General features: G+C 32.0%; 1 protein-coding gene across 1 annotated transcript in view; it reads left to right on the top strand.

Moving 5' to 3' along the window:
* The window catches only part of NAF1 (nuclear assembly factor 1 ribonucleoprotein), a 31,379-nt gene that overhangs the window by 14,003 nt on the left and 2,980 nt on the right, over nt 1-14,396 (top strand). The window contains exons 4-7 of the mRNA XM_011363734.2: nt 5,842-5,873; nt 6,301-6,461; nt 9,657-9,708; nt 12,835-12,937. Coding sequence (XP_011362036.1) covers nt 5,842-5,873; nt 6,301-6,461; nt 9,657-9,708; nt 12,835-12,937 — 348 coding nt within the window. The remainder of the gene's footprint in view (nt 1-5,841; nt 5,874-6,300; nt 6,462-9,656; nt 9,709-12,834; nt 12,938-14,396) is intronic.

Genomic DNA, 14,396 nt, shown 5'->3' with positions numbered 1-14,396 from the left:
ACCTTTTCAATTTTCTTTAATACTACATGTCTGTGTGTGTAAAAGGTTAAATACTTTTATATGCCTCTTTGGTCATTCAGTGCACAGGTATAGAATTTTTTCCTTATATTCCTCAGGTACTTTACTAGGCAGTAGCTCTTCATATTGAGGAAGACACAGTTCCCTCCCCTCCAGGTACGAGAGTTAAGTGCAGTAGTCTTCCACTGTGTAGTAGTTCTTAATCTTTTTTGGTTTGCAAGTCCCTTTCAGTGGCAGCTCTGAAAACTTTAGGTTTTGGCTTCTTCATTTGGAAGCTGAAAGTGCAGTCTTTTTAAGGGGAAAAAGATTTCAGTGATGGCAGTAAAGTGTCACCATAAGCACATTCTAGGGGTTTAGGAATATGTGTACCTCAGTATTCACAATAAGGTTGGGTTCCTTTTCATATCTTACTAATCGAACAACCTTGGATGTCCATCCTTAATATGGAAGGCCACAGTTTACCCATTAGGTACAAATTTCTAAGCAGTCAGCAGAGGACATAAAACCTAAGATCAAGAATATCAATACTAACCAAATGTTCCTTTTCTGGCAGTAGGAACAGAGTTTTATTCACCTCAGTATTCTCCACTGCACAAAATATAGTCCTTTGGAAATTATACATGCTAATAAGTAAATGTATATTAAGTTGAAAACAAACCAATAGAAACCAGCTGCTATTCTTTGGAGAAGCAACTTTCTGGGGTTTAGTTTTTTCCAGATAAGCAACAGTTGGCTTCTTTTTTTATTCTAGGAGATATAACTAATTTTCATTTAATCAGAAAAACATATATTTTGAACTATGTTGTTCAATCGCTCACATAACCTTCCCTTTTCTTTGCCTCTTCCTTCTATTCCATTCTAACATAGATTAGAAAGGGATCAGGTTTTTATTAGGGTCCTGCCACCTTGTACCACCTACATACTTTTTTTTTAGGTTGACAGTCTTAATTCACCAAAGAGATGTGAGTCACTTAGGATTGTAAAGCAGTCAGAGGGAGAATTAATTGGAGTCTAGAGCTAATATATTTTGTCAATTCTTGAGAAAAGTTTGTGAGGGGAAGAATGTCTTTTTTAATGCCTGAAGGATGGTGCTGTACTTTTTTTCTTTCAGATACTTAGGCTCAGTACTTTTGTTTCAAATATTGGGCACTGCCAGTGCCATCATCAGGCTTTAGAGAAAACCTAGGCCGCTTAACCTCAGAGAAGATTGAGAGAAAAAAGGAATGAGAAATTAGTAGATGACTGTGCTCTGAGTAAGCTCTCCGTGCCAGTTGGTACAGAACTTCTTTAGGAGAAATGGAACATTCTGCCCTGGTGCAAAAACAAAACATTTCTTGCTGTCCTCAAGAAAGTAGAAGAGGGAAGGAGAGACTGGTAAGGGAAACATACTTCTTGATTTTTCAAACTATGAATTGAAACTGATTATTTCCACAATTCCTTTTATTTATGATTTCATGACAGTTGCCTTTCCTATAAGTAGTGTAGACAATTTTAATTTCAATACACCCAACACTTCACTAATTAAAAACTCGTAAATTCACATTTCTCGTGTCTGATACATTTGCATTCTCAGTCCTATAATTGTGACTAATATTGTTAGTATTCAGCTCTTCTGTCATTTGACTTTAAAAGGCATCAGATAAAAACGTAATATTTACACCTTTAACTTTAGCCATGTGACATATGTCTAGGGAGATAAATCTATTTCTAAATTTTACATAGAAAACTATGTAAATTCAAGAAATGAGAAGTCTTTTAAATATATTTGGTTATAAATCTAAACACCTCGAAATAATTCCTCAAAATAATGGTGAGAGTTGGAGGAAGAGTCGAGAGTATTAGTTAAACAAACCAGTGGCCAGAAAATGAAATTGAATCTGTTTTTGATCTTTAGCCTATCTTATCTAGACAATAAATGAGTTTGTCTTCAATGCCAGGGTTTTGCATAGTCTTTCTTTTCCCTCTGCTCTTGAATAATAATAGTAGTAATGAGCCATAGTGATAAATATTTTGAATATTTTTAGAAATGCACTGAAATCCTGTAAGGAAGTGAAATTATCTCCATTTACTCAAAAATCACAAAGTTAAAAAGGAGCAAATTGAATTTACAATCTACTTGGTCTTATTCACTTCCATTTACCTCCCTGCCTCTTCCCACTGATTTAGGAGGGCAACCTCAGATTTGTACTTTTACTTTTGCCCATTACTAATGATTTAATAATAACCAAATATTGCTTTGTTCTTTTTGATAAATGATGAATGAAATTCCATTTTTATTGTTTAGTTCTTTAATATAAGGGATTGTTAAAAAATTGACCAACCTATGCCACCTATTATTATGATATGAATTTGTTGGTTATTTGTTTTGCATTTAGTTTGGGGTATTTATCAGAGCAAGTTTTTATTGTTATTGTTTGTTTTACTTTTTAATAGACCAAAACAAGATCTATTTCCCTGTCAAATATCATTGGATAGGAATTTTTATGGATTTTTTTTTTTAAAGAATGCTTTTTATTACAGTTTTAGCCAGTAGTATCTGATGGTTTTGTGAAAATCTCCATGTTATATTGATATAATTTTTTCCCCCTCAGTAACTTGTGTAATTACTTGTATAATACACACAGTGGTTGAACTAATTATTTGATTTAATCAGTAAATTATAATACTCTTTATTAATGGGAAGTCAAATAGTATATAACATGATCGATAGGCAATTCTGGGTGGCTGTGGAAGTTCATTTTCCCCTTCCTCCTTTTGGTAGCTTAGCGAAAAGCTGGCTCAGCTAGAAAGACAGTAAGGCCTTTGGCCAATGGCATTCTTTGAAGGCTGTTCTCAGAGCGGCAGCATGTAGATCTAGGCCCTCCACACGCACAGCCCTCCAGCAGTGTTCCTGGGCCTGGACACTCCTTAATACGTTTCTTTTTACCTTGAGAAACTGGGAGTTACCTAGTCCCTCTTAGGCTCACCCATAAGTGTAACATGGTGCGTGTGAAGAGGGCAGAGAGTGAGACTTATTCTCTCTCTTGGAGCGCCCTCTGTGCGTGTCTAGCCAGCTGACACAGGCAGGCCCCAGCTGCTGGGACTTTTGGCATGGTGCATACAGAACATCTAAACCCAGCCTGTGCTGTGGAATAAGAATTTGGAGGACTGAACATACTCTTCTCTGCTTCTAATTTTTTTCCCAGCCAACCCTATGCTATGTCTGTACTATGCGGTGGTAGTGGTGTATATTTGTGACCCCTTTGTGTGACAGGAATCCTTTCAGGTCTTTTACCAGAAAAATACTGCTTTTGAATAAGATGGTAAGTATCGTAAGTGGAAGGACACTTAGAAAACTACCTCTCAAATGACAAGGCAAATATAAAACATTAGTTGGATTACAGTTTTTTGGGTTATATTTTTATATGAATACTTCTATAGAATATATACTATTTAAAGCATAAAGAAGGCTACTTGCCTACCATAAAGTAAATAGCTTAGACATTACTGTCTTAAGTTCTGTTTCTCACACTATCTCCGCAGCCTGTTCCTTCCTTTCCATTTATGTCTAGTCAGGTAGTGTGGAAGTTTTAAAATCTCTGAAGTCTGGTGGAAAGACTGAGCAGGAGTAGAGGTTTAAGGAACTGTGAGATGAAGGGGGCTGGTCTGAGCCCTGCTTTGTCTAAAGTTGTTCTTCACAGTACACTGTAGCTCTCAGGTATTAGCCAGTTGAAAATCTATACTTTGAAGCTGATAGTTGTTTAAAACATTGTTCAGTGCTTTTTTTCTATAACTTTGGGTGAGCTAAATTGCTTGAGTGAACTCAGTCAAGTTTTCCCATGTCTATTTGGGGTAAGGTTATACATATTCCTTAGAGGACATTTGGTCCGTATTTGTTTCTGTCCAAAGTATTCACACTTATAAATCATCCCTGGGTTCAAATAGCTCATTACGTTTATTTCTACTTCGGGTTTACAGAATTAATACATAATTAATACATAAAAAGTACTATCATGTTTTATTGGTTCGATAATTATGTTGTGGCTGTACTGCCAATAATAACTCTTCTTGCCTCAGTAGCCTAGCTGGTGATGGCACATAGGGTTAGGTAGGTGGGGCAGGGTTCGAATCTTGTAATATAGTGGGATTTATATTAACTATGCAAAAAAGTAGGACTTATCTTAATTATGGACCAAACATCTCTATGGACGTTTGGACAGGACCAGATGTCTGCTAATCTAATACCTCTCAGTACTGGTGTGTGCCATACCCTGATTCCAAAATGTACCTTCCTGTTGCCAGCTGTATGTGGTATTAATTTACTTAAAACTTTTTCATGATTTTATTGTAGCTGTGGCTCGTAAACACTTCGAATCTTAAGAATAGGCAACTTAAGTGTCTTTTGATTTTTTTCCAAGAATTTTGAATGTCACTTACATTTTGGTTCAAATCAGCATGTGCATAAGCCTGAAGCTATTAAGGCATTTCTGTAGGGAAATCATTTCTCACAGTTAGGAAATGGAATCGTGCCATCTAGGAAACAAGCCCTTGGGAAGCAGCTTTTTGTGCCAGATCACAAACAATGATTATTGTACCTTGTACTAATGGATTCATAGGTAATTTTTTAAAAGATATTTTTTATCCCTGTCCAAACTTAAAGAATCAGATCTGTTGATATTCATAGAGTTAAAAAAATGAAAATCATTTTTAAGACTTTTTAAAAATGTGACAAGTGAGATGATGTTTTACTTTAATCTATGTAATGTAGGCCAGTAAGAGATGTGCTCCAGTATATTCTTTCTATCCTTTGCAATTTGGTTTGAAGAAAGAGGTCTATTTTTTTTCTAAATTTTTTCAAAGCAAATTTCTTGCTATTTTCTTATTCGTTTTTAAAATTAAAAAAAGCTTAAAAATTTGATGCTATTACTGTTATTTCAGAATACATTGGCATTTTAATTGTTTTTAATATTGCTAGTTGTTTTTAGAGTAATCACATCTACACAATGTTGGTACCCTGATGGCTGAGTTATTTTATGCCTTACTGAAAATTAATAGAAGCTTGAATGATATTCTAAAGAGTGTAAAATGAGAACATTTACTATAAAAATCAAGAACCAACCGAGGATGTAATAAAACAGATACTTTCAGTGCAATTGGTTTAAAATGGTCCAAACTATTTGGAAAGTTATTTAGTAATTTATATCAAGAGTTTTAGTAACAGTCATATTCTTGGCTCCAGTAATGGAGTTCCCTGACAAATCAATTTTCAGGAAACCTGAAGTGTAGAAATTTACATATAAAGATGTTCATTATGACATCATTTATTGAGCAAATTGGAAGCTGCCTAAATCATCTATAATAGAAGACAAGTTGAACACATTGTATTCGGTCTATAGAGGGATCTTAAATAGCCACTGAATTTATACTTAGGAAGAATATTCATAACATGGAAAAATTTAATGCAACTTTAGGTTTTAAAAAGGAACAGTTACGAAACTAGTTTTTGAAAATTTATTAATAGAAAAGACTAGAAGAATCTACAGTGACATTAGTCATGGTCTAGTGTCTATAATATACATATATTTATTATCAGAAACATTTTTAAAAACAGGTATTTTGTGAAGAGTTTGAAAATGAGAGACTTCCTGTCATTCATAAAACATTTTCAGAAGTAAAATATTTGTGTGCTAAAAGTAATTCCTTCACATAAAAATTAAAGGCTGTATAGCATCTTTGGTTTTTGAGAAATAAGCAAATTTAAGTTCAAATCTACTTTGCTACCTTTTGAATTAGAAAAAGTTGTTTAATTTTATAAAAATGTTAAGCATTGTATGAAAATGGTAGAAATAATTGAATACTTATTGAAGCAGAAACTTGCTTTTAAGTTTTGTTATAAGATTCCAGATGACAGACAGCATTTTATCTCTCAGAAGTTATTAATTATAATTCTTTTCTTCATACCTTACAACTTAAAGAGTGATAATAAAAATAAAAATTCATAATTTGCATCTAGTTGGTACCACTAAATGATTTGAATTTAGCAAAGGGCAAGCTTGCTACAATTGTTTTAAAATTCATAGAAAGGAAATCTGGAAAAAGCTAATGTATTTATAATCAAAATATGAAAACTTTATGAATATGCAAAGATGACAAATATGAGTACGGTTTTATTCTGACATTGACAAAAGTACCTTGTTATAACAATTATCAGTGTTTTCTATTTTAAATATCACTAATATTTAAATATTATTTTTGAATCATTTACACGTTAAAGGAGGGCTTTATGTTTCTTCTATTTTGTAGATATTTGAGATATTTGGACCTGTTGCACATCCATTTTATGTGTTACGGTTTAATTCTTCAGAACACATTGAGAGTAAAGGTATTAAAATAAAGGACACTATGTATTTTGCCCCATCAATGAAAGACTTCACCCAGTATATATTCACAGAAAAACTTAAACAGTAAGTAACTTCATTACCATGCTAGTTGTTTGCTTATCTAATGTTTATGTTTTAAGAATAATTCTCAGTGATGGTGGTTTGTTATAGTTAAATGGGATCTCTCTTCCAAAGAGTTTTTTATCTTCATAATAATGCCTCTGAAAGCCAAAATTTGTTTTCACATTTTATTGGTAGAGATCATTTATATCTTTTACCCAAAATGACTTTATCAGCTAGTAGGAATACATTTGGGTCATATAAACTTTTTGACTTTTACATTATATACATTCTTTTATATACATGCTACTTCAGTATTCGTGTTACCATTTAGATTTTTTGCTATTTTAATTTTATTTAATTTTTATTTAAAATTATTAGGGGACATTGATTAATAAAATCAAATAAATTTTAAGTGTACAATTCAGCAGTTTGTTGTATATATATTGCATTGCATGTTCACCTCCCCAAATTAGATTTCTTTTCTTTGGATTACATTCGCAGTCTTAACTAGTTAATATAACTGTATAATTCTCAAGAGAAAAAAATATGTAGATTTCAGGTTGTTATAAATTATAAACTTGTAGAAGCAGCAACTAAAATGTGTCACTGCAAAGTTGGTTATCAAGTGGTGATAAGCAGGGCTGACTGAATTAATAAAGCAGTGCTCTTAATTTTGTCTGTACATATGCTGAATGACGTCTATGGCAAATGGGTAGTAGTATTTCTGAATACTTATGCTCCCACTGGTTTATTGTGTATTTTCATGTGTTAATTATGTTGCCTAGTGTTAGTTGTAGAGCTGTTTATATCAGTCAATTTTGTTACATAATTTAATTTTTGTATAAACCAATGCATATAGTTAAGGTAGAATAGCTTTTTAAATAAAAATTAGTTGGATGCTTTGGAAAGAAGTAATGGATATGAGCCACTAAAATATCATCAAATTAGGAGTGGAAGAAAAGAACACAAGAGGTGGCGAGGGACGGGAGATCTTAAATTCAAGAAGACTGCACTCAGTTTGACACAGTCCCTTTTAGGTCTAGCTCTCTTTCAGTTGGAAATTTGAAATATAAGTGACGCATTAGGGATGTGGTTTTTGTAGGAAATACAAAGGAGCTTCAGTCAGTGAGTAGTGCTATGCCAAAAGTACTAGTCCCAGTTGTAGGGCATAAGAAGGTCTCTGTTCTGCTTATATATTAAATCAAGTCGCTGGATTTCATTTATTATTTCAGATATGAAAATTTTGTTCTAATAATTGATTTAACTCATGTTTAAGAACCCACATAATTATCTAAAGGAACATTATGCCTAAGTTATTCTTCAGGTTGTGTAAGGTTAATTTTTATAAATGACCACTGAGAATAAAGGTGAATTAAATATACAGTAAAATAAAAAAGATTTTAGTGTGTTTTAAAATCATGCCTTAATCATCATTTCATTCTGCTTTTAATATTTTTATTTTATTTTATTTATTTTATTTTATTTTATTTTATTTATTTTATTTTATATTATGTTATCATTTGTTAACAAAACTCAGTAAGTTTCGGGTGTACAATTTAACAGTAAGGCATATATATATTGTATTGTGTGTTCACTGTCCATAGTTAGATTTCTTTCTGTCACCACAAATTTGACCCCTTTTACCCCATCTACCTTCCTCCTTCTCCCTCTCCCCATATTAAGATGTTGCTGTATATTTTGTTTTGACAAATAAAATATTTTAACTTAAAACATAAGCCGAAAGGTTTTCTGAAGGTATTTATTAAATGGATTTTAAATAATACAAGCAGTCTTTGTTCTTGATTTACAAGAACAAAACTTCAGTCATTGACGGAAATAACAGTAAACTAAAGAATTGGGAAATTAGGCCTATCCTGTAGAGGCCCCACCTGACAAAGCCTGTTCTATTCCAGACTATATTTTATTTGTCATGGAAACTCAGTGCAGTACTTTGCCTTCGAGATGGAGAGGAGCTAAGCTAAAGAAGAGATTAAGTGCTTTTTGAAATGTCACTTGATCTCTTCTTTAGTAGATTTTGATTCTTCAGTGAGAAATGCACTAGTTGAGAGCACTTTTCCCACTTCTATCTTTAAACTTTAGGCTAAGGGCACCACAGATGGGCATGTATGCAAAAAAAAAGGAATACTGGAGTTATGTTAAATGTATAGGTACAAGGTGATAATTAAGAAGTAAAACTTAAGTGGTGGAAAAATCATTGGTAATGCCTCATATACAATGTCAAAGTTCTGAACCAAAATTTCAGAGCAAACGTAATGTCTTTCATATTGTGCCAGTCCTCTGACATCTGTAAATTGATTTTTATGGATTACAGATTAATGGATTACTGATTTTAATGAATTCTTGAGAATCTCATTTGTTTTTGAGATGTAGTTTAAAGCAGTGAAGACATCTCCTAATACTTTGTAATATTTTACTATGATTGAATGTCAGATTGTGAAATAAAAAATTAAAAAATAAGATTAAAATGACCTTTCAGAAATTGATATTATATTCATAATTGATATATGTACTTTTGTCAGTCATAGAGTATAAAACTTTCCACCAAAAGTAATTAATGCTTATGATTATGCTGTCCTTCAGAATCTTCAAAACTCCTCCTCTTCCCCAAATTAGATAACCTTTATTTTACGCTCTCTACTTTGAGAATCACTATTGGAATGAGCCTTGGTTGCTCATGGAGTAGTGTCGATATTCCTCAAGTAAATAGAAGGAAAAGCATTTCATGTTGTTATCTTTGCCATTAAACCTGTAAAATATTAGATAAGGGAATGCCTTATGCTTGTTCTTTAGCACGTGGAAACAGCATCTAACCTATAAGTGGTGTGGAATAGGCATTTATCGAAGTGAGTTTTATAAACCAAGCTCAAGTATTATGAATGTATTCCAGTAATAGCATCTGGAGATGCTTATGAACTGCAAAACCATTTCCTGTGCACACCACAGCCGTGGCTTATTCTGCTACCCCAATCCTAATATGTATGTGTGTCAACAGTTACGTTTTTCTTATGAGCTTCCCATATCTTCTGAAACAAGGTAAAGGAGATATAAATGGTCCCTTTTTTGTTCTTATTTTCATATATATTGCAAAATTAAGAGGAGCTATGTCTTCTATTTTATTATTTTTCACACCATTAAGTTATTAAGTGCTTATCAGAATCTTAACCAGTACTTCGACTTTTTGTTTTCTCTTCCTAGGGATAGGGGATCGGATGCATCATGGAAGAATGATCAGGAACCACCACTTGATGTAAATATGTCTTTTTATACAATATTTTAGAAAATAAGGCAGGGCTTAATCCTATAAATTCATCATTCTCAAGCATAAGGAGGGCCTTAATGCTGCTCACACTGCCTCCTGTGAGCCCATGTGCATTCCCCCTCTCCCGGATGGCTGCTTTCTGCCTTTCAATAAGAATTGTTGGTTGATCATTTAAAAAAAATATTTTCAGTCACATTTTAATAATTATCAGCTTGTCATTGTCCTTGTAATTTCCTACCTTTTTAATCACTTTTTTGGACAACTGATAAAGGCAGAATTGTCATTATTTTTAAAAATGTTATTCTTCAGTTGAGTAATTTCACCATGTGAGACATGAAGATATTTATTAATGGTGCTTTTAATATGCTGCCTTTCTTTTGGAGGTACAAAAGCATTAGAATCTACCTAATTCTCCAGTTTTTACAATATAATTTCCTTCTTAAAAAGAGAGTTCTTGATTTTCTTTTTTGAATCTATGTCAGCAAGACTAGTTTTATGTCCCATAGTGTTTCTAGAGATGTGGACTAGTGTTTAGGATTAGATTTAATTTTTCATGGAGATGTTTAAGCATATTTTCTTTTCTTTTTAAGTTTTTAAGATATACTATTTTTATAGTAATAGTAACATTAGAGCAATGAGTGTATACAGTCCTTAAAAATAGTATGAATTTATACAATATGAAAGAAAAAATATAGTTTATTAGTAAGAGTTTTTATATGTGCTCAGTAGTTCTGATGAAGTTTCTCAGTATTATAAATTTTTGATATTTGTAGATATAACTATTCGTTTTAGATGCTCTCACACAATGTTGAAGATTCACAGTCTTTGTTAATTTCTAATTTTACTGAGGCATGAATTAAGTAATGCTATCTTTAGAGGGTCACTTAACCAGTGAGTGACTAAGTTTAGTATCCACATTGCCATGGGAGTATATTTTCTAGTACACGTGATTTCCATAAGGCCCTGAAGATTCATAATGTTGTTCATTATCTCTAGAGTATTTTATTACTGAAATTACATGCTTTTAAAATATTCAAAACTTCACAAAGGAATATCTTGAAAGATATTTCTTGTGAAATGCAGATATTTTTATATATCTCTGTTGTTTCAGACCTAAGCATTGAAGTTATTAATTATGGTACTGGTTTGATTAGGTTAATTATAAAAGTAAACTTCGACATACTTAATAGAATTTTTTTCTAAGTGGTTATCTGTCCCTTATTTCTATAATATGCAAAACTCTGAGAGTCTAAAGTTTATTTTATTATAATGACTTTTTGTAGTTTAGAATTATTGCCTGGTGTTGACCATATATTAGAATTTGGAATTCATGGTGTTTAAACTTTCTTGAAAAATCATGCCGTGAAAATAGAAAGTGTTAGGCTTACATAAAAGAGCTAATAATTATTTATTCATTTTTAATGTATTTAATTTTTAGTTGAATAAATATGTTTAATGAATACAAATTTAAATTAATTTGTATATAAGGAAAATGTGAATTTTTTTTTATTTTAGGAGGTGATAGCAAAATATTGCCAAAATAGTCTCTCTAAATTAACTGTTGCCAATTAAAATCCTTTAATACCTCCTCTCTGCCCTTAGGATGATGCCCATTTATTTAAAATGGCACAATAAGATTCTTTATTCTCTAATTACATTGTCTCTGATTTTTCTATATAAGAAGCTTTCACTTTGCCATGCAGAACCATTTCATTTCTCTATTATACTGTTCCTCTCTCCATATTTCTACTTCTTGGATATTTCCTTTTATTTATTTTCACTGCTAACTCATCATTAGAGATTTATCTTGGGTTACCCATACCAAGTCTCCCTTGCCCTTTTTTCTCTTTCTTCAGCTTTATATTCCCATAGCACTAAATCATAGCACTTGTTCATTGATTTATTTATTTATCTATTTTTCTCATTCACTGAACAGTTTCAGAGAAGGAAATGTTTTCCATCTGATCTCAGTACTTTCAACTGTCTGGTAGATATCAGACTTAACCAGAACTTAAACATCTTAGCACATTAAGATCAGTAATAAAAAATCATGTATGTGAAGGTACTAAAATCAGTTGATGTTTTCAAATTTGATTATAGATCTGAGCTGTTTCATTTCATGAAAGATTTGATCTAGAATATATTTCAGCAGTACCCTACTGAAAATCCCATACAAAGACTTATACATTTTGTGTCTTCTTTTAAAATGTGCATACATACATACACAGTGAGCCTGCTTTCATATATTTTTATGAAACTTAATATCTGTATTCTATTAATAGAATAATAAAATGCCTGAATATTAAGAAATCGTAGAAGTTATAACATACGTAGCTTATAAATCTTGTTTTTTTGGTAGATTGTAACAGCGAATCTCAGTTCTTAGTTATATCTGACTTTTCCTCTTGTAATTTAAAATGATTTCCCCTTGGAAGTTGGGTCATGCTTGTATCTACTTGTCAAACATTTTCTTGCAGTCCTATCTAAATAGCATCCCTGGTGATTTTCTCTACCCTTACTTTGCCTCATTATTTATTTATCACCTTTTCTATACTCGACATTATATTAATAAAAAATTAATACCTATTAAATGTTTAGAACAGTACCTGGAATATAATTAGCATGTGTAAATTTTTGAATGAATGACAGGTATAAAATTCTCTTCTATTTTTATATTAGATCTGATACTTTATGTTATTTGCTTGTTCCTAACTAGTCTTTTCTTTAGCATTTTTGGCAGCTGGCACTATGATGAATCTTGACTTTAAGTTGGAAGTCAGACTTCTAGCTAATGAATAGCCATATCCGAAGGTTGTTAAGATTGGCATTTTAAAGTTATCTATGAAGCTTTCTAAGAATTAAAAAAAATCATAACAACAACCAAAAAAGCCTTGAGTATTCATCTGATTACTGGACTGTGTCAATTAAGAGTCTTTAGGCATTTATCAAAAAATACTTTATTTTTCTATCTTATGTAATTCAAATATTACTGGAAAATATTTAGTGTCAAAAAGAGTATTTTCCAGGGTCAGTTTCAAATAATAGGCTTATTCTTCTCACCTCCAAGTACGTACCATTGAATTCATGTGACATAAATCTATATTTTTCTGTCAGGCCTTAGATTTCAGTGATGACGAAAAGGAAAAAGAAGCTAGACAGAGGAAAAAAACTCAGATTCAAGGCCGGAAAAAGTTCAAATCTGAATTTAATGAATCAGGTGAGTAAATGTGATATATAGTAATTTTTTATCTTCACTTCCGTGTATTTAAGTTCATCAGTAATAAAACCGAAGGAAACATCTGGGCTTTTTTTTTTACCTCCGGCCATCCAGCCAGCACTGGAGTCATTTTACACATGGAATGTGGTGGGAGAGAGTAACAAGGAATATTCACTGGTAGTTTTTCAAACTTAATGACGTAAAAATGGCTAACTAAGGGGTAAAAGGCAAACTTAAGCTTTGTTAGAGTCATTTGTACTCGTGAGCACTTTTTCTTAAACATATTTGCTTCCTGTTTAGAATTAAATGATATGGTACTTAATACCTAAATCAAGGTATTTTATTTTTTAACATGCTTTTTCTTTTATTATTCCTTTTCTGTTTCATTTTTCCTTTCTTTAAAACTAAACTTTTTAAGGATTTATATGCAGTTGTAAGAAATAATACAGAGAGATTTTTGTATGCCCATTACCCAGTTTCCTGTAATGGTAATGTCTTGCAAAACTATGCAGTAAAATATCACAACCAGGATACTGATATTGATACAATCAAGATTCAGAACATTTCCACCACAGAGAAATATCCCTCATGTTGCCTTTTTATAGTTAATCACTCACACTTTCCTCCCTAACTCGTCCTCAGCTCCTGTTAACCAGTAGTCTGTTCCGTATTTCTGCAATATGTTTTGTCATGTCAGGAATGCTTATATAAATGGAAGCATATAATATGTTACCATTCGGGGTTGGCGTTTGTCATTGAACATAATATTCTGGAGATTCATCTAGATTGTTGTATGTGTCAAATTTCTCCAGAGTTACGGTATTCCACAATATGAGTATACCACAGATTGTTTAACCATCGTGCATTGAAGGACATCTGGGTTGTTAATGGTTTTTGGTTATAGGAATAAAGTTGCTTTATACATGTGTGTACAGGTTTTTGTGGGAACACATTTTCATTTCTCAGATAAATGTCCAAGAGTGCAATTGTTGGACTATATGATGGTTGTATGTTTTTCAGTGTGGCTCTGCTACTTTACCTTTCCATCACTGATGTATGAGTGACTCAGTTTCTCTACATTCTCACCAGCATATAGTGTTGTCGCTATTTTTTATTTTACCTGTTCTCATAGTGTGTGACGATATCTGTGATTTTAACTTGCATTTTCCTAATGCTTCATTTGCTATCTATATATCTTTTTCCGTGATGTATTTGTCTTTTTCTGTTATCTATTTGTATTTCTGTTTTTTAACTCTTGAATTATGAGTTTGTATATAATTTCTTCTAGTCTTTAGCCTGTGTTTTCATCCTCTTAAAATGGTCTTTTGCAGAAAAAAAAATTTTTAATTTTGATTAAACCCATTTTATCAAACTTCCTTTTATGGAATCCAAAAATTTCTTAATTCTATCTACATCTCAAAGATTTTCTCCTATTTTTTTCCAAAAGTTTGCAAAATTA

The sequence above is a fragment of the Pteropus vampyrus genome, unplaced genomic scaffold (assembly GCF_000151845.1).
Source record: "Pteropus vampyrus isolate Shadow unplaced genomic scaffold, Pvam_2.0 Scaffold88, whole genome shotgun sequence".
NCBI classification, from domain to species: domain Eukaryota; kingdom Metazoa; phylum Chordata; class Mammalia; order Chiroptera; family Pteropodidae; genus Pteropus; species Pteropus vampyrus.
This window is presented reverse-complemented; position numbering and strand designations above follow the sequence as displayed.